The sequence below is a fragment of the Electrona antarctica genome (assembly GCF_951216825.1).
Source record: "Electrona antarctica genome assembly, chromosome: 14".
Classification (NCBI taxonomy): Eukaryota; Metazoa; Chordata; class Actinopteri; order Myctophiformes; family Myctophidae; genus Electrona; species Electrona antarctica.
In genome coordinates this window covers 17,629,483-17,653,234 of record NC_136795.1, presented here as the reverse complement: position 1 = coordinate 17,653,234, position 23,752 = coordinate 17,629,483, and the positions used below count along the sequence as shown (strand labels likewise).

The 23,752-nt window shown below is 42.2% G+C and overlaps 2 protein-coding genes across 3 annotated transcripts in view; both read right to left on the bottom strand.

The window, feature by feature from the left end:
- Positions 1-6,509, bottom strand: part of abca3b (ATP-binding cassette, sub-family A (ABC1), member 3b) — a 67,781-nt gene extending 61,272 nt beyond the window's left edge. Inside the window, exons 1-2 of one of the 2 annotated variants that reach the window (XM_079521171.1) lie at positions 6,245-6,509; positions 4,161-4,256 (exon numbers count right to left, since the gene is read on the bottom strand). In XM_079521171.1, the coding sequence (XP_079377297.1) occupies positions 4,161-4,214 (54 nt within the window). In that variant the 5' untranslated portion in view covers positions 4,215-4,256; positions 6,245-6,509. Of the gene's footprint in view, positions 1-4,160; positions 4,260-6,244 lie in introns of both variants that reach the window. The other variant, XM_079521170.1, reaches the window with a different exon arrangement.
- A 257-nt stretch (positions 6,510-6,766) lies between these two features.
- ccnf (cyclin F) lies at positions 6,767-23,705 on the bottom strand. The gene is made up of 17 exons (XM_079521435.1): positions 23,424-23,705; positions 22,412-22,566; positions 21,779-21,885; positions 21,622-21,689; positions 20,471-20,667; positions 19,723-19,776; positions 18,979-19,083; positions 18,668-18,745; positions 16,897-17,054; positions 15,853-16,017; positions 15,300-15,423; positions 14,771-14,951; positions 13,872-13,959; positions 11,700-11,799; positions 11,343-11,488; positions 10,376-10,554; positions 6,767-9,115 (listed from the first exon to the last, which is right to left on the bottom strand). The coding sequence occupies exons 1-17, from the start codon at positions 23,434-23,436 to the stop codon at positions 8,697-8,699; spliced, it is 2,337 nt and encodes a 778-aa protein (XP_079377561.1). The 5' UTR covers positions 23,437-23,705; the 3' UTR covers positions 6,767-8,696.
- Between the last annotated feature and the right edge of the window lie 47 nt (positions 23,706-23,752).

Sequence of the window (23,752 nt, the reverse complement as noted above, 5' to 3'; positions counted from 1 at the left end):
TTGGCTTTTCTGATTGCCAGGGGTAGAGTTGCAACTTGCAAGGGTTGTTGTAAATGACTGGATCTAAGAAGAGAGGTACACCGCTGATTACCGACTGAGTAGTGATTCCGTCTACAGAAATCCCAGTTGAGTGCCCGCAAATGTCACAGACGTTTGCGGGCACTGTGACACTCTCAGGTCACAGTGGTTGGACAGTTTGAGGGCAAAACTCTTTCAACACACAGAGAAGAGCAAGGTTTTCGAGTGTCAATTCAGCACTGAATCGAAGTCAGAGGAATAAACTATGAAAGATTCATATTATGCATAAATCCTGTGCTTCCAACCAATGTGTGATCATGAATCTTAAGTTCCCCGTTATCAAGATACAGCGTGGCTTCATGTGGATCTTGCTCTTCATGTGGCCAAGCTGTGACGTACTCAGTCATCTATAATGACGTATGGCTCCATATTTTGGATAGCTTTCAGCCAATCTGAGCCCCAGTTTTATAATGGAAGTCACCATTATAAAATGTAAAAAGAAAATGCACTAAGTTGGTCAACTGCCAGTGAGCACAAGAAATATGCGCTTATCAGTCCAGCGGTTTACGAGATTAGCTCTGGACAAACACACTGGCCTCCAGTGAGCCACGCCAAAAAGAATTGCAACATTCTTTAAGCAAAATAAAGTAAACTGGAATTGTGGTAGAGACTGTACTACTTTGAGCCCAGAAAGGAAAACACCATGGCACTTTTCTGTCATTAAATAGTAGCCTTGTGGCAAAGAGAGTGAGACGTGTCAAACAAGTGAGAAAATATCAGCATTTTTCACATTTTCTGACTATTGTTTGCTTGTTACCTAGACTCTAGAGATGAGAATGTGCCCACTGCCACTACACACTCTCTCGGAAGGAACACTGGTAGTTTAGTGAACTAGACTTCTTTTTCAAGTGGCTTGTGAGGATATCGATTATCCCAATTAAGGAATTACAGCACAATACATTTGAGTGTTTTATTGTGATAAGATTATACATCCCTACATTATTATTTGTAAATATAAATGAACATTGAACCACTGTTACTGTATCTAGCTGTATCTAGACAATTTCAATACTTAAATCAATTCTGAATTTATATTTTGTGTAAAGTGTAGCTCGCCGAAAATAATAGATGTTCAACTAAAATCTCATCACATCATTCTGCAAAGTGAGTCTTTTGTGAAGTTGTGGTCACCTCATATGAACCTTAGATGCATCCCCATGTCAGTGTACCTCGGCCAACACACGCCATGTTTCCTTTCGTGCCTGCTCCCCAATGGAGTCTCCTAGCAACAACAACTAGAGCAGCAAGGAGGGGATAAAGGACGACAGAGCAACACTATTCAACCAAACTTAATGTTTACCTATCAGGCTGCCAACTCCCAGGCTGAACCTTTGGAGCATTGTGTAGTAACTCCCATATTACCCCTATATTCCCATATGTTAAAAGGCTCAGAGGCCTCAGAATACAAATGTACTCTTCTGAAAACACTTGCGGCTGAGTCAAAGTGTGTCAACTTCATAACAATACACATACCTAAGGCGAACGGCTGTAATATTTGTGATTCCTTAGAGATATTGATTCAGTATAGCTCATCATCACACAGTGTTAACAAACTGTCGAAAAGGTCACAGATAAGACGTGAACCAAAATACCGTCAACGTACTTACAACAAGTATCTTGTTGTAAGTACAAGCCATATATGACAGTCGCCAGTGTGAAGATCTGTTTCAAAAGGTATTATGGTATTGTGATTGTTTAAAATGTATAAACAAAAGCAAACTGAGTCTAAGGAGGGATTCACAGTTCACACTATGGTCTCGGATGCGCACTCGGGACCACTTGGCAGATTTTGTGGTATTTTGTGTACCGTTCCCGGGAGCGGATGAGCCAACCATTCCAGGGACGCATCGGGATTCGGGACCGATTGAAGTGTACTCGGATACGGATCTCTGCAATGTGAAAGCATTGAAGTCCTGAGAAAAAATGCTGCCATTTGTACCAAAGTGACTGCAAAAAATTGCTGCTATTTGTTTCAAAAAAGCTTTATACCATGTATAACATGTATATAACGATGCAATGTGACATAGCTCTGTTTACATGTTGCACCCCCTTCCAACTGTATATACTTTCCCCATTTTCAACTGTTATTATATTGTGACACTTGCTTTGGAAATGTAAACATATGTTTTCTCATGCCAATAAAGCTCCTTTGAATTGAATTGAAATTGAATATAGTCGAATGAAGTGTACTCAGGTGCGGAAGAATCAAGGCCAATGTGAATCATGACCAGCGGGGACCAGGCAACCGTATTCGGGAACAGTAATACGAATCAATCGAACTCAGTGTGAATCCCCCCCATAAAAGTCATGGTAAAAGCTCCTAAAGGCTATGCTGTTCCTTATACCCAACTTTCTACCCAAGGTCATCCTCTGGGGAGCATGAGGGTGCACAACACATTCCCTGCCAATCCAGCCAATAGTTTGGGATGAAAAGTATAGGATGGAGTGCTCACAAAGGTGTGCTCTTAGTCTTAACATGAGCAGCAAACTGGACAAGGACCAGCTTGAGGTTTGTGCTCTTTCGCCATGGATGGGAGAGATCTCAGTGACAAGAGAAATATCCCCAGTGTGCAAGTATAGACGGTACACACATTGATGTAAATAGGTTTTAAATAGGTCCCGGGACCCAGGGGTGGTCTTTTTACTCTTTTAGATGGGTCCCAGGGACATTTTATGAGTCCTAGAGTACAGTACTAAGTACAGTATTGCATTCCAGGACCCCCGGAGGGTGACATGATTGTGTCCTTTCTCAATTTAGTGAGTCTAAGGATGCAGGATGCAGGCTATTTGCATCACTGGTACGGTACAATTCCATATACATTGTGGATTAATAAATACATCTTTAATCAGTGAAAGGTCCACCCATCTAGCCATGATACAGGTCATACAAGGGTAGGCCAAGACAACTCTGTGTCAATTAACCTCATTCCCAGTTTTATCTCTGTCTCACAAGGAGATAAACCCTGGAAGATAACTACTGCAATAAACAAGTACAAGAAGTAGAGGGATCCATGTTGCCCAGACTACTAGAACTTCTGGTAGCCTTGTACTTCCGTTTAGACGCTTTGGTCCGAAGTTCTTATTCAGACTAGTGTCAATAAACATCACAGTAACCTAGCTTGTCTCTAGACTAGTGGTAATAGTTATACAGGGGCGGCGGTGGCTCAGGGGTAGAGTAGCTGGATGGTACCCGCAAGGTTGCCAGTTCGAACCCGGCCCCCCCAGAGTCAGTGTCGAAGTGTCCTTGAGCAAGACACTGCACCCCTAATTGCTCCTGATGTGCTGGTTGGTGCCTTGCATGGTTTCTGCCGCCATCGGTGTGTGAATGGGTGAATGTAATGCACAATCTATGTAAAGCGCCTTGGATAAAGGCGCTATATAAATGCACCATTTACCATTTACCTCATGGTGACCTAGGTGACAGCTTTGACAGCAACATGATGAAAAGAACCATGTTACTGGTACAGTACTAACCACATTTCCATGCTGCATAAGAATTGTTCAGGGATGAGGAAAAACATTACATGCTCCATAAGGATTGTTCGGTCAAGACTGAAAGGTGCAAAAGCCTGGGGGGTTGTTGTGTGTGTTTATTACAAGTGTTAAATGGCTCCATATTGTGATAGTAATCATTGCTATAGTGTTTATTCAGTAACAGGGGTCTACCCATCTCTGTATTTCAGATGAGGATACCAATTTTATCCAATGAGGAAAGAGATCTCATACAGAATACAAAATGGATAACGTGAGAATTATTGTGCGTGTAAAAAAAAAAGTAAAATTGGAAGTGATGACAAAGAAATTAGCAGACAAAATTGGAGCTGGAACACTATAAACTTAAAGCTGATAAATGAATACGGTATACTCTCTCCTAATGGGATGAAATTGGCAACCTACTTGAAAATGTATTTTCGCTATAAAGTGCTGGAGAGATGATCCACAAGTTTGTATTCACTAAAAAATATCACTTACTTTACCTGAAATTGTAAGCCTACAATGTAAAACAATTCAAATGATAGCCAAATTCATGCCTAACCATGGCACATGCAAACTAGTTATAGTTTCATATTCCTCCAACCCACCTTTTGCAGATAATTTTTCCAAAGCAGTAATCCAAACTGCCGCACAATCGCCATTTTGAACAGGAGACAGAACACAGCCTGGCAGGCCTTCCACAGCTGCTGGAAAGACACAAAGGCAGGAGTCTAAAACATTATTCCCTAATATTTAGGGTTACATTTAAATGAGTCATTACTACTCAACAGTGTGCCATAATAACCACAAAAAGAGAGCTTCTGACTTTTAAGTTTCCATTTTCCATTAAAAAAAGGTGAAGCATGAACTGAAAGTTGTCCCAAGTTCATTTTACAGCTGGCTTAGTCTCTGGAGACCGTTGACTCGCATCAAAATTCAAAGGAAAAGAGGGCACATGTTTACACCTGGGTCCTGGGTAATTTCAAACATGATTGCATCAAACACAAACAAGACCTTGTGCAATCTGAGGATTACAGTGAAATAATCACAAGAGCAAGTTTCAGCTGTTAAAGGAACATGAACCTGAAGAGTGCCCTGGACTGTTCCATACATATTTATTTAATGTGCATATCTGATCTGTAGCTATTTGATGTATTTTATTTGAACAAGAGACTGAGAAACTCAGTTAAGTTGAAGTATGGGTAAATAGAGAGAGAGAGATCAAATACTAAAGATAGAAAAGCCACCGCAGTAGTCTGTTGACATTCAAGTGCTGAACTAGTTGAACCAGTCAACGGAAACCAGTTGAACGAGTCAATGAAAAAATGCACTCTTTTGTTTGTTTGCCATATTCCTGTACTTCCTGCTTCTGCTAACTTTAGTGAAATATGTATGCAGAAATGTAATTTGAGTGAAATATGTATGCAGAAACTCTGTTGAGATTTGTGCCACACATCTGGAAAGAAATAAGTAGCTAGTAGTTACCCGTTTCATACTAGGGTTTAGGAAACAGAATAAATGCCCATCTGAAAACAGTGTGCTTCTTATTGGGTTTTGTTTATACGATTTAGATGAATAAATTGAGCTAAAATCGTGATCTAGTTAAGTCAGACGATTCAATATAATTGTCTAACATTAGTAACAACATATACAGTATGTGGCACATGGTAGCCCTACCTTACCTTTCTTTGACAAACAAACACAGCCTATAAGTTCTCTTCCTACAACTAATGATAATTTACATAATAATTTGTATTATGCATAAATTTGGCTGATACAGGGACATCGCTTGTGAGCTTATAGATCTGCTATTTTCAAATAAATTACACGACTTGTGATAGCTAATTTGTTATTAATGATCTGAATCTGCAAAGTAACTGTAACTAACAGCTGTCTAATAAATAGGCTATAGGAGTAAAAAGTACAATATTTTTCTCTGAGATGTAATAGAGTAGTAGAAGTATAAAGTATTAAGAAATTGAAGTTCAAATGGTATTTAAGTACAGTATTTGAGTAAATGTACTTGCATCACTGTAAACAAGCCACGTTTGTCTCAGGGGAGACAGTGTCTCCTCATACAGGATGTGTTTGTCTTCACATCATCATAGTTTACACAGATGTAATAAGCCAAGCCTTTATTGCCTTACTAAACAACAAGCAACACGTGTCGCTGGAGATGATGACTGAATCTTTTCATGACATTCCAGACCAGGGTCGTTTCGATTACATTTAAAGCCAGGGAATGATTCGCTTATCTGGAACGTGCGATAGGCCGATCGTGACACACTGCCCTTCATAACATACATGACCGAATAATAACCGAAATATATTTTCCTTCAAGCAATGCTACACGAAGCAATGACACTCTTTGTTATAATTTATAAATTGGAAAAACATCATGGCCATCCATGATCCATCATAGACATAGTAGATACAATATAATGCGTTGCTCATCGCTTTAAGCCCGCCTTTCCTCTCTCTCATTCGTCCAACAACAGCCTCTTGAACTTTGCGATTGGACAGTCCAGCTGCTTGTCAGTCCCAACGATGCCTATGAATTTTGATGATGGAGCTCTAGGAGACTAAAAAAGCTATTTTCTTGAAATTTCTACAGTAACGAACAGCATTAAGTATGAATTAGCGCTAATATGAGTAAACACTATGATCGTTAAACAAGGTCGCCATACATTACCTTAGAAAAGCAGGAATCGCTACATTAACTTCATGGGCTGCTGTCCTTTCCTTAATTCCTCCCCTTGTTATAGCGATAATAACATTGAAATATTACGTTGGTGCTTCCTCCTTCACTGTCTCTATCGACCGACAGTAAACAGTAGCGAAGCTGATAATGTTTGCACCAGATTCCCTGTAATAAAATATAATAAAAAGGAGGATTACAGCTCAATTTCGTTGCCGATAAGGATGCGAGGATGACATTGCAGCAGCAGCTCCGGCGGTGTTCATTGTGCAAAATGCAGGCAGGCTACGAGCATCAACAAAACATATCACGTGACCTCCACGGAGCAGTCACATGACCACAAAACAGCTGTGCACCCCCCCCATGTTTTAAATTCATTCTTGTGTATTATAATTATATATATATATATTTAACACAATAAGACACGTGAAAGTCCAAGTCCATAGGATTGATTTTTCTTTTATTAAAAACATTAAAAAAAATATATATATATATATATATATATTCACAACATCACAGGAGTACTATAAAGAAAAAACTTCTTTTTAGACTTTTAAATTCACTTGCTCTCTTTTGGAATGAAGCAAAGACAATTTCAAGTAAAGAGGCAAGTAATTTCTTCCACATAAAATGTCATACAGGTTATTTACACACGTGTATATACACACACACACACACACACACAATGTACATAATATACAATATATATACACACAGTGGTGGAAAGTAACTAAGTAATTATTTTTGATTTGCCACCAGCGTTTTACTTTTAATCAAGTACAAAAGTCAAAAAACTTCTTCCACCACTGTATGGATACGTGCATGTGGCACAGAAGATAGCCAGCCTTTAGGAACATTTAAAAATGGCATTTACAGTTCACCAAGACCCCCCATAAAGCATACAGTACTTTCAAAACCCCATCAAGTAATAATAATTCTGCCTTTAGTGTTCAGAGGAGGCAGAGCAGATCCACATAATACTTAAATAAGCATCGATTGTTCAAGCATAGACAACACCACTTTGCTGCAGTAGATCACTCTGTTCCAGTGATGATGAAAGTGACAAAGCTAGATGGGCGAGATGAGAACCGCTGGATAGAACAGTACAATTACACCAGTACCCGAGCATAGATATATTATATAATAGTTAGTGTGTGTATATATATATATATATTTATATATATATATATATATATATATATATATATATAGAGTACAACTCAACAGTACTGGGGTAAAGTATTTCACCCACTTTCTACACCTGAACTTGATTCTGATGTTCAGGTTTAATCTTACTTTTGACAGTCTTGATGACAACCTGCATCCTTAGTAGATACTCAAGTTTACCATTATAAACTAAATTGCTTAATATCTGAAGTGTCAAGATCCCAATGAATAACCCCCATCCCATGTCTGTGTTCTGTGCAGTAATAAGGATCAAACAGTTTGTCAACGGGACAGTGGACGCATGTGCACAAACGTCTGGGCAAAGAAATGCATTTAACAAGCTCCTAAACAACAATGATTTCACAGCACCATCTATACAGATAGATTCATCTGACAACACCACAGTACCTTTGGCATATGCACGTATGACAAACTCTTAGAATAATTAAATACAGTTAATGTCACAGCTTCAAATTGATATTTACATTGAGCGGTTTACAGCCTCTTCTCGATTTCTTCTTTTACATTCTCGTACGAAGAACAGTGCATTATCAGAATCTATGACAAAAACAATACAATCACAACAGCACGCCATCTATGGGTTGACGGTTTTCAAGACATCTTCACAACAATGCTTAATTTAAAATAGAAAAATAAAAAATAAACACAAACAAATAGTTCGAGTTTGGGACCTTGCAGCCAGCCATCCAATGAGCTATGAGATGGGTTTTTTGCAGCGGTCCGTGTGATGAGACCGTTGTAACAGCGATATCCTGAGGAGAGTAAACACACTGAGGCCCCTTTTTCACCAAAATAACTTTGGTTCTAGAACTGGTTCCGTTCTAGATTCTTGGAACCTTGGTGCTTTCACGGAACCAGCAGCCATTTTATTGTTTCCAGTTCGGAATAAACTTTCTTTTTAACCAATTCAGTGGAAACACTCTGAACTGGTTCAATATTAGGTGGGGGAAAAAATAACCAAACTGGTTCAACCCCGTTGGAAAAGCGGCCTGAGAGTCCATGGATGTAATGTCCAGGTTTGTGAGGTGCCTGTAAACTCTTGAGTGAAATGAGACATGTAAAAGAAGGGCAACATTCTCTGTCATGACCATTCCCTTTATATAATAGATTTGTCTTTTCTTTCTTAAAGCTTCAGGTATCTTTTGATCTTCTTTGCAGTAGAAGAACCAGTGCAGAGCGAGAACCAGCATTGAGAACATGGGAATAAGAGGAAAAAGTGCTGGGACGATGCAATTTCACGCCAGTCAAACGGTGCTGCTTACAGGCTCAAAAACCCTATATTGGCCACCATCTCTCCTCCGCTATGGGCTGCCGCGTTCTTTCTCTTTACCTGTTTGCAGGAAGAGCCTCTGGGCCTCTGCATGGGCACCAAGAGGCGGAAACCCGGCTGGGCGTCTGCGGAGGCTGTGCCGGAGGTGGCAGGAATGGTTGCCAGTGTGCAAGGCACAAGGAGGGAAGAGGAGTTGAGGGGGCTGGCACTTTGGACAGAGGAGTAACCAGAGCTGTGGAGGTCGGCGGAGAGGAGGGACAGGGGCTCCTTGGGTCGGCTCCGAGCGCTGCCCTGGCCCTCGGCGACGTCTTCACAGGTACTGTCTTCGTCGCTGGACAGAGCTCGGCAGTGCTCTAGCCAGTCCTCTGCACCCTCCGCCTGATGCAATGTGATGGTCTTGATTGAGGCTTTCGGAAGAGAAGAATAGAGGGCGTTATTAAAGGAAAGGTTCAACCCCGGCAAATGTTGTTCAACAGTGAGCGTTAAGTAGGCCTTGATTGGAGCTAATGGATGCTACAGTACAGTATGATGCTTGCTGAACATCATAACTGCTGAGTCATGTCCAGTAACATCATCATGTTGTGCTAGCAGACTGACTCATGCCTTATTGCCCTGTGGTCATTGCTTGCTTCATGCCCTTTTAAAAACGTTTAAATAGCACTTTATGGCCCTGGAAGTCAGCCAGTGACCACATTTAGCCCTAATATTGAGTGTAAACTGCTGTAAAGCAGCTTCTTCTACTCATTTATTAATTAATTCTTGCCTTTTGTAACATGACGTCCTACATCGTCTATCTATTCCTTTGTTATAGAGCACCGACGTCCCGACGTCACTCGCTCATCCATTCACGGAGGTTTCTCTATGTAACCCATTTTTCACCCCTGTGTCAATTATCTAATGTGATCCTGGGCTCTACACACCCTCCGCCAACCTGGGGAGAGCAACGGACTTGAACTCATTGTTCCTTTACACCTGACAGAGGGGAGTTTCCCTGGTTGGACGTAGCATGTGGAAGGATCACGTTATTCCAACCAGTCCAGCCAGGGCGAGGCAGTTTAGAGACCAGGATTACTGCATGTTTTTTGTGAGGGTACCTACCCTAGGGGATACGGGGAGAACATGCAAACTCCACACAGAAAGGCCATGGGGGAAACATGGGGTCATCTTAAAATCGTCTCATATAAGCATTGTGGTCCACCGTCCAGAAATAAACAAACTGTCTTGGCGTTATTGTCGGGGAGGTGTCTCTGTATTGTTTCGGACAGTCAGTCACTCATATTTGATTCATATTTGATTTGTTTCTAACGAAAATGTAACTAATTCCGCAACAGTAACATTAGCGTTTTTCTCTCAGTCAGTTGATTCTTCATATCCATGAGTGAAACTATGGATAATTTGTTTCTTTTTCAAACAGTTCTTATATGAGGCGATCTCAAATCACCATACAGGGATTACAATGCAAATAAAAAGTACATGAACCAGTGGACTTAGCGCCCTCTACCGATATTGACGTCAGACTTTGGTGCTCTATAGCTATACTCTCTCTTTGTTACATTAATGATCTTGGGCTCCTTCTAAAAGATATTTTCGCTCCATTCGATGATGCATGAAACCGACCTACACAAATAATAAATGCATGTTGCATCCAACACCAAAGGTGCACTCACTATCTCCCTCTTTATCCCCCTCCTCGCTTTCCTCTAGGTCGCCCTCGTAGCCGGAACAGGAAGTGTCCAAGCTCCAGTCCAGCATATCGCCGAGCAGCGTCTCCTCCTGAGGGGACAGCTCAGCGGTGGGCGTGGCCACAAAACTTCCTCTGTGGGCCTGCATGCTGTCATCACGCCTCCTGTAGAGAACAACAACAAAAAACAAATGTGGTCAGGACATGTTGGCTGTGTCAACAAAATGATCACAGCCGTTTGTCACACAGCAAACGGAGGGACACAGGAGGGACAGAGTGACCACTATGTCACACAGCAAACGGAGGGACACAGGAGGGACAGAGTGACCACTATGTCACACAGCAAACGGAGGGACACAGGAGGGACAGAGTGACCACTATGTCACACAGCAAACGGAGGGACACAGGAGGGACAGAGTGACCACTATGTCACACAGCAAACGGAGGGACACAGGAGGGACAGAGTGACCACTATGTCACACAGCAAACGGAGGGACACAGGAGGGACAGAGTGACCACTATGTCACACAGCAAACGGAGGGACACAGGAGGGACAGAGTGACCACTATGTCACACAGCAAACGGAGGGACACAGGAGGGACAGAGTGACCACTATGTCACACAGCAAACGGAGGGACACAGGGGGACACAGGAGGGACAGAGTGACCACTATGTCACACAGCAAACGGAGGGACACAGGAGGGACAGAGTGACCACTATGTCACACAGCAAACGGAGGGACACAGGAGGGACAGAGTGACCACTATGTCACACAGCAAACGGAGGGACACAGGAGGGACAGAGTGACCATTATGTCACACAGCAAACGGAGGGACACAGGAGGGACAGAGTGACCACTGAAGTGGGAAGAGGAGAGGAGAGGCCTCTACGACAGCAAAGCAGGAAATGGCCGGGCAGTGGAAGGATGTGTGTTCGGCGAGTGGGTGGCTAACCTTTTGCTGTTGCTGGATGGGGATGAGAGGAACGTGTGGATGTCTCCTGGTTGGCCGCTGGGGGAGTTAGGATCCAGCTCAACACATATCTGGGGATCCATCTCAGGTACCTCCAGGATCTGGCACAGCTCATGGAAGTCCATCACCTTATTGGAGGCCATTGCAAAACGAGGAGTTATAGATTAAGAATACAAATACAAGAGAAGATACAGAATACAGTGCACGATACAGACATGATGAAGATGAGCCATGATGGCATAACAATACTTTGTATTTCTATTGTGTTTTAAAGACAAGCATCAAGGTGGACGTTCCCCTAAACTAAAGTATAATACAGCTCTAAATTCATGTGTGTACCTGTTCTTTGCCGATATGCTGGTAGGCTTCTTCCTCAAAGCGCTGCTTGACTCCAGTAAGAGACACATGTCTGTAGTCTTTGGGTACATCTCGACTATAACTAAAAGAGAGGAGAGAAGGGTACATTTAATCTTCTCATATAGGAGCGGCCATGGACCAATCTTGTTACAGTGTTCGTTTGGGAAATAGACTCCCGCCCCCTGTTGCGAGTGACTCACTATGCGGTACGTTAGTATGACTCACCAGCCTGCACGCACGCACGCACACACACACACACACACACACACACACCCAGTCCCCCACACATGCACGGTCAAAACTCTGCACACAGTCATGCTACAAGCCCCCACACCGTCTGCTTGTCACGATATCTGTTATCTGATGACTATCACCTTTCTTGCGATGTCCAGACTGCATCGCCTGTTTTGTGATGACCAGACTGCATTAAAAAACTGATCTCTAATCAATCGGATGCTTAAAAAACAAAAGAAAAACTGTGGGCTCTGGTATTATTAACGATTTGCAGTGTGAAAGTATAATATTTGTGTCGGTTAGGGATGTCCCGATCACATGTTTTTGCTCCTGATCCGATTCTGATCATTTGATTTTGAACATCTGCCAATATACCGATTTTTCTCGGTCAGATATTTATATTTTATAGAACATGTTTATGCCATAAATATCACAATAGTACAATATCCCAAATGAAATCAGACAATTTCCATCATGATATGGATATAATATTGATACTAGGGATGTCCCGATCACGTTTTTTGGCTCCCGATTCGATTCCGATCATTTGAAAATGACGTGATCGGCCCCGATTTCCGATCACCCGATCCGATTGGGACAACCCTAGTGTCAGTATAACTGTGTACTACTGCCTATGCCATGGTGCACTGTTTGTGACTGGTTGGTTACTACTAGTGTACTTGACTAGTATTAAAATAAAACACACACAGAGTGCTACCAATCAAAAACATATCTACATGCACCAATGTCCCACTCTGAAGATGCTGGTGACACAAATAACTGACTAATTACTTTGTGTAAACAGTACTGTATAAGCGTATATTTGTCAGGCAATCAGATGGGACAGAATGCATCACACTTCAGTGGTACATGACTACATGTCGAATGTGACATTAATGGCGAGCCTTTTCTGTGACACCAAAGCAGAACTTGAACACCCATTTCTGAGCAGGTGGTCCCATTACACTGAATCTGTTAATACTAATTGGCTGCAGTCAGTGTAAGCAAGCACTTTACTTATGCATGTCTGTGCCAAAACATCTTATTACAAATACAAACTAAAACCATGCTGCTGTGGAATAAATAAAAAGGGAAAAAAATAAAAACATCCCAATTGCTTAGAGCCGACGAATAGTGAAAACAGCCTAGCTACAATCTCATGTGTCGTCATCATGCATTGAGAGTTTGTAGATCAGATAATTATTTTTGCCCAAAATAGAGGTGCCAGGATTAATATGGTCGATTAATTTTCTGTTAAACTGATTTGTTTTATTTATTTATTTTTCAACACTCCCTGCTTTTTCTAGGCCTTTAACAAAATGACTACATTATCATTTTTCCTTGTGTGAAAGGTTAATTTCCCACCGTTATTAATAACCCACCTCAGAAGAATGCATCACAGCAGAGACAGTAAAGCGTAATACATCACAGAGAGCCATAGCAACTACCTTACTATAATTCACTTTAACCGCACACTGACATTGAATTATAGCCAACTCAAGTTTTCACAAGCATTTCATTATAATAACTTCAGTTAGGAACACATAAGCAATTTTAAGCATTCATTCTTGGATTTACAAAAGACGGGTAGAACCATCCAAAGACAATAGAGCCTGCTGCCTCATAAATAAAGTCTAAATGCAATACAAGCGTGGCTTAAGTTACTACAACTCCTACACCTCCGTCAGAGCCAGAGGTGCTCTCGTAACCAAGGAAACCCTCATTAGAGCCGAACCCAGAATAGGCAACATTTTCACTCTCAAGTTTTTTTCTTTCTTTTTTACAAACTATGTACATGAATGGTGGAGGTCTGAATGATGTGCAACAGACAGTGAGACAGAAGGAGGGTAAAGACAAGGCGTGACTGGGGGGGACCAATCCAGGAAAGTGTGCCTGGCGGTTTCAGTGTTAAACACTCACCACTTGACGTAGAGCAGCACAGTGAAAGGGAGGAGGTCTTTCTTGGAGAAACCTGTGTAGTCGGCCATCTGAGCAGGCCATATGGGAGCTGCAGAGACGGGTGGAGGAAGAGGGAGCAAAAGGGCAGGAGTCAGCTTATGAACTCAAGGCTGCCAACTGCCAAGTCTACACAATTCACACATACCGACTAGACTGAGGACTAAATGCAAGTAATTGATTAAATAATCTAACAGTTGCAGCCCAAATACTGACACACATTCATATTTTCACAGAGGGCTGCATTTACAGCATTGGTGGAAAGTAACTAAGTATTTACTAAGTTACTTTACTGGAGTATTTCCAATATTTCTACTTACTGTACCGCTACATCCCAGAGGTTAGGGGTTAGGAGAATTCCATACTAAAAGGCTTTCTTACCTTTCTTTGTAGTTGTTACATCCCCACCAAAGAGGTCCAGGTGTTATTTTGTGCAAAAGCTCCTTATTGGCTATTTCCCCTACCATAAGCCCTAAATGAATTGCATTGGAATTGAATGGGGCTATGGGGTGTTGTGCTAATTCGCTATTTTTTTTGTATATATCCTCTCTTCATAATGTAAATAATATCCCAAGCGGCACACTTTACTACTTATTTCGATGGAAATAAGAGAATTAGCACAACACCCCATAGCCCCATTAAATTCAATGCAATTCATTGAGGGCTTATGGTAGGGGAAATATCCAATAAGGAGTTTTTGCACAAAAAAACACCTGGACCTCTTTGGTGGGGACGTAACGACTACAAAGAAAGGTAAGAAAGCCTTCTAGCATGGAATTCTCCTTTAAGTAAATAATAAGTGCATTACTTTTTCCATCACCGATTCACAGTATGCATGTATCGTGTGGACACACTGTAGTTACCGTAGTGGTGTAGAGCGCGTGTGAGCAGCAGGGCGGCGCAGGCCAGCTTGGCGGCCGGCAGCACGGTGAGTGCCGAGTAGAGGAGAGACAGCTCACAGATGTAGCTGAACAGGTGGGTGGTCCGCCTCTCCAGAGGCATCAGGGACAGCAGCACCTCGCCATAGTCCAGCAGCGTGGGGGCCTGCCAGGGAACCACACAGGTTATTAATTATATAGGGTGGCGGGCCTGTCACAATTAATATATAAAGGCCCAGGCGCCTGCTGGCCTAGCAGTCCTGGCGCATGCCACATATTGGCTCTGGCCACCCACACACCCACAGAGAGACAGAGAGAGAGAGAGAGAGAGAGAGAGAGAGAGAGAGAGAGAGAGAGATTTTTATTTTAGTTGAATTATCTTTGCAAAATCCTCATGATAGTTTCCTTTTTTGAAACATTTTCCAAAATGGCATATCTACAAGCTCACAATGTGACACGTTGTGAGCTTGTAGATCAGGTGGGGGGGGGGGGGGCGTATCGTTGGCATGCTCACCCTGATCCTCCCCTCCAGCACAGAGACGACCTCTCCCATCATGCGGACCAGGTCTTCATATTTGTAGGTGTTGTCGGTGAGCCAGACAGCTTCGCGGATGGTCAGGATCTCTTTGCTCATGTAGCTACACAAAAAACAAAAATCTAAAGTCAGTATATAGAAAAAAAGACCAGCGTCCCGTTGTCTTGCCATCCTCGACCCACATAATTGCATTGTCTTGACCATGCTGCAATTTCTTTACCCTTTAAGCTTTTAACACAACAATGAAAGGAAAAAAAGTGAACAAAGCGAATCTACAAGCTCACTCGTGAGCTTGTAGATCGATAGATTAAGTTGGCAAGAAAACTGAAACTCTGCTGGTAAATTTCCATGATTAGGATTCAACACAGAACGCAGACGATAGACCGAAATGGGCAAAAGGACGTAAAGCCACTTAACCACTAAATCCTAGACTAAGAACTGCTGGAGCTTATCCGTATCAGGACCACATTGTACCAGAGGATGTAGATTACAAAACTACAAACCATTAAGCGTGTGTTTGTGTGTGTCTCACCGTGTGCAAACGACCATGCAGGCGATGCCCAGCAGCTGAAGACGGGCCTTGGGGACGGAGCACAGACTCAGATATCGGTCAACACAACCCACCGTCACATGTAGCGTCAAGCTGGAGAAGTCCTTCATGGTGGTTACTTCGACCAGCCAGTCCACCAAGATGTACCTACAACAGAAGGACAGCAAGAGACGGTGCAAGGATGGTGAACATTGTGTGGATGAGGGGGAGACAATGAGAAGCATAGCCGAGATGAAGAAGTCCACAAGAATGTGTGCAGTGACGCCTGTCCACATGCAGATCAGGCATTCAAATGCTAATCTGGTGGCTTGTTTTCACCTGCCAGGTAGGGTATGCATAGTACTGTACTCTGCAATAGGCTACTTGTTCACAATGAGAAGGAGTAGCCAGGTGACTCAGTGCAATCATGGCATTTAAATGCTCTTCTGTTTATAATCTAAACACTGACACGTTTAAAAAGTGTTACAAATAAGTGTTTACAACCTAAACCGCTTGGGTTTAGTGTGAAACGAAACAAAAAAAATAAACTCCCCCCCCCCCCCCGCTGCGGCGGTGGGGGTCTCTGGATGTGTGGCCTCCAAACAGGGTCTTTTTTCCCTGTACTGTGGCAACAGGAAGTACTTCCAAATTAAATTAGATATGACTGTTGTTACGAATGAACAACATATTATGTACACACACATATGTGACTGTGCTACAAGGCAGTGAGGCACCCGTTTTGAAGGCCTAAATTATTGTTGTTAGCATAGAAGAAAATGGAAGACTGTGGTGATTGATCTGGCAAGGCTGTGCTAGGCACAATTAATGGAAACATTTTTAAAAAGATGGTCCGAGACCAGCAAAGCAGTGCCATAAGTGGATAATGTGATTCATCAGGCTCTACTCCAATACCATTATCGGGGAACTCAAATCTAATGATGAAAAAGCACAATGAGTCACTCGCTACACTGTCTCCTGGTTGGAACAATGAGCACGATGGTCAAACAGATTTGAAGGCATGATGTCAGTAGCGAAGGGTGGATTTACCTCATGGTGTCCTTGATGCCATGCCTGAGGACATCCTCCAGTGTGCGGTGGACCGGTGTTGGGCCAGGCGAACTGAAGAGCTGGGCAACCAGATCTGCACAAGCCCGTGCCTCCAAACCCAAAGGGTTCCCGCTACTGCACACCTTAGCCAAGGATACCTGTAAGATACGGAATGGGAAAATAAATAAGACAACAGGACATTTTTTTAATTACCAATCTATAAGCTCACAGCATGATGTAGCAGTGTACTGCAGTGGCGCACGACAACACGCAAAACATTTTATATCAAGACCTTAGAGGCTGGGTGTGATACACACTGACTTCACCAACGAGTCAGATGAAATTATACTACTATCAATGGGCCTCATTCACCAATACATTTGAAAGTTTTCTTCCTAAATGCCTTCCTAAGTGAATTCCTAGGAGAAGTCGAGTCAGATTCATGATTCTATTATGTTCTGTTACTTTTGGCATCTTGGTGCCTGCGCTGTAAACCAGTTAATCCTAAATTATCACAGACGCCCCACCTATCCTAATTAGCATCATAGTTACCACAGGGAGCCGCCCCACCAATTCCCATTCAAGGGCAATTAGGGCAGGACTACTGCATAGCAGAAATCACTGTGAAGTGTGATCACACATCACAGTGTGACATAAAAGTGAAATAAAAATTGAGAGAATTAAGTCAAGAATGCCTAAACTAAAGTCTAAAGACAGTGGAACATCAGTCACCACTAGACATCAATGTATATTTGCTGAAATTAGCACAATTACAAAATTCATGCGTTCGCAGTGAATATAAAACATTGTATTACTGAAAGGTGGTGGGTGGGGAGTATTATGGGGGCTTTCAGGTAGGAAGGGGGTGGGGAAACGGGGGTGTGGTGGCTGTCAGGGTATTGGGTGGGGGGGGGGGGGTATGAGGGCGATGAGGGTGAGTTGGATTGGGGTCTAGGGCTTCAACTCAACCGGGTCCGTTCATGTTTGATTGTAATTTTCAGGCCCGTTGAAAACACTAAAGCAGTTCTCAAACATTTTCATGTCGAGGACCCCCAAATTGACATGCAATTGGCTGCAGAGCCACATCTGAAAATATTTTCTGCCAGGGACTTGCATAAGACATTTTCCAAGATTTATCAGCTATTGGGATAATCATTATCCCAAACAAAAAAATAGAGTTAAAGTGGTAACATAAACTGTTCATTGTTTTGCTTTGGACCACCTGGAACACCCTCAAGGACCCCTGGGGGTCCCCAGACGACTCTTTGAGAACCACTGCTCTGCCCTATTATTATTATATACAATTGAAGAAAACAGTGAAATCAAATCAAAGTGAAATATATCAGCACTCAAAAGTGCCTAAGAATCTTCTTAAGAATGGTTGAGGAATGAGGTCCATTGCCTCTAATGACCCATCAAGATTTTAAAATTACAAAATGCAGTAAAGCTTGGTTGCATTATTCTTAACGGCCGAGCTACACATAGCACGTGTGCGCATACGCAGACTTTAAAATAGGACTGGATCTAAAAGTGTGTGTGTGCATATAAGCACACACACACACTTTCAAAAACTTGGTGTAGCTTGGCCGTAATAAAGCAGCTGGGGAAAAGATTAATCAAAAAAACGGAGATGATAAATGGGAAAATTAAAACCTCACCAGATGCTTGGGCGTGTATAAAAGTAACTGGCAACCGACAGGCACGACAACACCAATACATACTGATATAATAGCACACATTCAGTAATGTAGCCCATCTCGTAAACACACACCTGTGCCTCCCAGCAACCTTTGGCAGCATAGTCCCTGAGGGTTCGTACACACTGGAGGTACCTGCCTGGGTCTGCCATCTGAAATACAAGAGACACGAGTACTGGGTAAGCATTTTATACTGACCCAAAAAAAAAGAAGCACTGACAGGATATTTCCTTCGGGCATTTTACCACCCTCAAACTAGAGGCCCTACACTTCAAAGCAGTCTTCTGCACGCACAGTCCAAATAATACGTTTTAAAATATAGATCAAGAACATGTAACATTTTCACGAGTTAGTTAAAGAGTGGAACAGATCTTTTAAGACTCACAGCAGCTTTGTGGCTAAGCTCCCATAACAGGTAGGAGCTCTGTAGACAGCCAGCCTGTGATGACTCCTCTAGCATGGGCAAGGCTTCCGAGCGCTTCTCCTCCTCCTAGAAAGATATAAACAAGGTTATAGACACGGTCACCTTTTAAAAGCACACCTATTTTCATCTTCCTTAGACATCTACCATGGCAAGCAAAAAGAAAATACTCCAGGGACATCCCTTTTTTTATACCAGAATACCAGTTGCCTGCATCAGGAACAAATATAAAGGTTGTGTGCGTAATCATTCTTAAAAATAACTATCTGGGTTGAGGGTGAAATCAATAGTACATTCCTTAACCACTTCTTAAGCCTCATTACTTCATCCTATGACAAATAGCTAAATTAGCAGATCTATAAAGGTCACAACAGCTTGTATTTCTACACATTTTTGAAGCATGTGCCCAGTATAGGGACGCTGGGTTTAATGTGGTTGAAACAACAGCAGAATGAACACTGAGACTATTGGGCTGAGAACAGACTCCACAGGGAGTGCAAGGCAATTGCTGAGCTATATGAACTGGGCAGAAAACAACAATTTTCCCATCGGTTCGGCTTATGACGACCAGACAATAACCAACTGTGACAGCAGCACATGACCCCAACCCCATGCCGATCAGAAGCACGCTGAACACGTTTCAAGTTCAACCACAGGAAGTAATTGTTTCACACACTGTTTCACACAGTAACTGTTTCACACACTCACATCAAAGAGCTGCAGGACCCTGGCCAAACAATGCAGCAGAGGTCCTTTCCTGTCCTGCAGAGACAAACAAAGGCATCCCTTACTATCATTTTACCAATAACATTTGTGTGTACTTTTTGGTTTTCATTTATTTATAACAAACAGTTCTAAACACACAGAGAAACCTTCTTTGAAATGTAATCGTTTTCATTTCTTGCAATGAGTAACATGAGTGACAAAGCAACATGGAACAATGTGACAGACAGGACTGAGATTTATCTTCACAGCAAGGAACTATATAGCCAGAGACTCATTATGAACCTATATTGACTCATCCCCAGACCACATCAGTGTTCAAAAGTACATCATTAGTAAGTCAAGACAATAATGCAAGACAGCCTTTCTGTTCTATTTTTATGCTGCATCGTGACACCCATTCATTCCATTTGTTATATACTGTATGTATATATATATATATATATATATATATATATATATATATATATATATATAAATAATCTTACCTGTACCTACGGTGTATGGAATTTAATGTTACTGCTGTTGCTGCTACAACACCGGCATTACCCCACAGGGATGAATAAATCCATCTATCAATCAATCTATCCATATATTTATCCATCTATCTACTGTATCTATCATCTGTACCCAGTAGATACAACCGTATTATTATGTTCGTTATCGTTACAAAGCAATGCTTGAGCTTTTGGTGCATGAGGCGAACACTATGGCATGTGTGTGCATCAATTACCACGTTGGTGTCACACTCTGCCTTGAGACGGTCAAACACCACCGCTTTGCAGCAGCTTCCAGTCGGGGACCAAGGAGGACGAATGAACACCCAGACAAAGGGGTCTGCAGTAGGGGGGCGCAGGCTCTCTGCCAGGCTGAAGAAGCGGGAGGCCTTACGACCGCACACGTCCGCTCGCCCCTCGTCAGTCAACAACGCTAAGACAGAGAGAGAGGATGTTATTTACAGAATCAGAAAACATACAACTATGTGCCTAACAACTAGCCTGGTAAACCATCCCAGCCGGGTGAATTCACATTATCATGAGTCATGTGTTAGAATCCTGGGTTTTCAAACGGTGGTCCGCGGACCCCTGGTAGTCCCTGGAGGTATTGCCTGACCAACCATTCAGAAAATCCTATATATTTATTTGTGTAGAATAATAATTGTACTTTTACTTGCTACTCTTGTTTTCATGTGAATAATACTATTTTGAGAGAACTTGGGGTAGCCTCGCGTTGGCGATACTAATATACCACTGCGTTATCTGCCTGAGGCAATATGCATTGCAAAGGTAGATGAAGGCTGGCTGCGCCAGGCTAAACTTGGGGTGTCCCGTTTTGTCCAGGGAAACAAATATTTTGTATGTGGTTGTATCCAACAAAACTGTTGTGCTTCTTGCCAGATTATATCCCTTCTCTTTACTGGTAATACAATGCTTTGAATTATTTTATTGTATTTGTCCAGCTCATGAATATAGCCTGTGATAGTCTGATTTGTGAGTGGTAACAATTAAGGAAGGGAAAAAAACGAATCTTAACCCATGGCATGGTGCATGAACCCCCACCAGTATTGTGTCAAGTGGGTCTATGATGGACCCACCTGACACAATAGTGGTGGTCCCCAGGTTGCTCTTTTAAAAAAGAACAAGTAAAAAAAGTAATAAACAAGGCAGATTAAACGAAACCTGCTTTAAATGATGCAGATATACTAATGTATAATACAGTTAGTTATGATCAGCTGAATCCTAAGCTTTAAGAAGAGTACAGGACTCGTTTCACTGTACTAGTTTACTGTGTTGTGCAGTTGCTCTTCCATCCTAAATTCAAATCTCTATTGTGAAGACCCTAATCCCCCACGCCTGCTCGCAAGTATGGACAGCCGTAACTTACGTCCTTCATTGTACAAATAGGCGATCCCTAGTTTCACAGCGGCTTCAAAGTTCCCTTTCTCTGCAGCTCTGAAAGAAAAGAGAAACTACATTTAAAAACACATGGGGGGCAGGGGGGATTGTCGGAAATAAAATAGATTTGAAGTGAGGGACTGTACCTTTCAAATAGCCAGACTGTTTTGGGGGCTGGCCAGGTGTCCCTGAAACTGACCCTCGCCCATACACTGGAATTGTTATCCACAATGTCCCGCAGCTGGGAATGGACCTATAACAGATGCAAACACAATTTAGCCACAATTTATATCAAAACCAATCTAGAAGTTCTCCGCGCATCACAATGCAACACATTGTGAGATTGCAGCTATTTTTGAATATGTTAGTCTATCTATGCGACATGCCCAAAATAGGGATGCCAGAGTTAAAGTGGTTAACCCATTAAAACTGAGAAAGCATCTGTGTTATTTTTTATTTTAGCGTTGGCTATTCAAAAATAGCAGATGTACAAGCTCACAGCACATCACTGTGCCACGATGCGAGCATCTGCTATTTTTTGGGGGGGAAATATTGAAAGTCTGAGACCTAATGATTTAGTCTAAATCATTAGTTCTAGAATCTAGACAGCATTTGCAGAATCGGTTTCAGGTCTTTATGGGTTGAAGTCAACAGAGAGTCAGCTAAAACAACCAAATTAGGTGGACACCGATGATGAGACCAAGCAAAGCCAGATGATGTTGAATCTATACGCTAAATGTGGAACAGCGGTGTGAAAGTGTGTATGTGTGTTTACTCACTGCTCTGACAGCCAGTAGGTCCTCAGCAGAGAGGCATCTCAACACACACAGCAGAACCTCCTCGGGCAGTGACAATAGGGTCAGGGCTGGAGTTCTTTTACGGAGCCTCTTCCTCACCGGAACAGAGTAACATTTGGAACAGTGGCAATGGAGTACTGTAGGATTGAATCATGTCAAACGTTTATCAAAATGTGGACAAAGAGAGCCTCTAAATACATCAAACAGTTCTCCTTTGACTTTGCAGCAATATCATAAATGTTCCAGTTCATTTCAAGAGACAAGAGTTGTATGTAATGGATGCACTACGTCTACATACAAGTTAAAAACAAATCACATCTGTGTGTGGGGTTAGGGTGTTACTTCTCACAGCACACCATCACAAACAGGCTATTTGGAGTCAGTTTACTAACAGTAGAGATCACTGTTTTGCATCATGTGAGCTAATCAAGCCACTAAGAATTTTGGCTCCATGTTCAAACCGCCTAACGTTGTGCCTCTCCAGGTGGTCTTAAGAATTACATTTTGATAATGATGAGTTGATGTTTAACAACTGGCAAACTGAACATTATTATGCATTTAAAACAGTCGATAGATTGAATGATTACATTAGAAAGTAGTAGTAACAACATGTAACTATGTAATCAAGTGAGCGCCCAAATTTCCCTCCTGCGGCAACGCAACTTAGGGCTGTTTATTTACTTATCTGAACATTTGGTTTCGGTCTGAAATGCTCACGATAAATAATATGTTGTTTATTAGGCATGTATGTGCAAAATCGTTCCCCATAAGTTGACAAATTTCTCAAGTTTGCTAACTTTTTAACTTGTTCAGTCCTCCTGCTAAACAGCTAACGTTAAGCTGGCTAACAAGTAGCAGCGGTAGCAGGCTAATCAACGTCGCAAACTGCCTGGACCAAACGAGGTCTAATATAACACGATGTGAAGAAAACTACATGACACATCTATACACTACTGTATATATTTCATGTACGAGTTAAAGCTTAAAGACTTACCGCCGGCTTTCATTGCAAGTGGAGGGAGCTCTCCTCAGGTCAGACGAGTTAGATGAATGTCCACTCCAGGCAGTAAGTAATAAACAAGGCAGATTAAACTCAACCTGCTTCAAATGACACAGATATACTACTGTATAGTAAAGGTCGTTATGATCAGCTGAAACCTAAGCTTTAAGAAGAGTAGTTTCACTGACTGTACTATTACTAGTTGTGTGTGTGGTTGCTGCTCTGCTGCTCTTCCTTCCTACATTCAAATACAAGCATGCATCTCTATTGTGAGGACCCGCCCCTGATCCCCTTTAGCACCGCCCGCTCGCAGCGTTTAAAAG

Coding starts and splice junctions, on each gene's coding strand:
- ccnf (XM_079521435.1), bottom strand. Junction 21,886..22,411: donor ACCTACTGGCTGTCAGAGCA/GTGAGTAAACAC, acceptor CATCTGTTATAG/GTCCATTCCCAGCTGCGGGA. Junction 21,690..21,778: donor ACAGTCTGGCTATTTGAAAG/GTACAGTCCCTC, acceptor CTTTTCTTTCAG/AGCTGCAGAGAAAGGGAACT.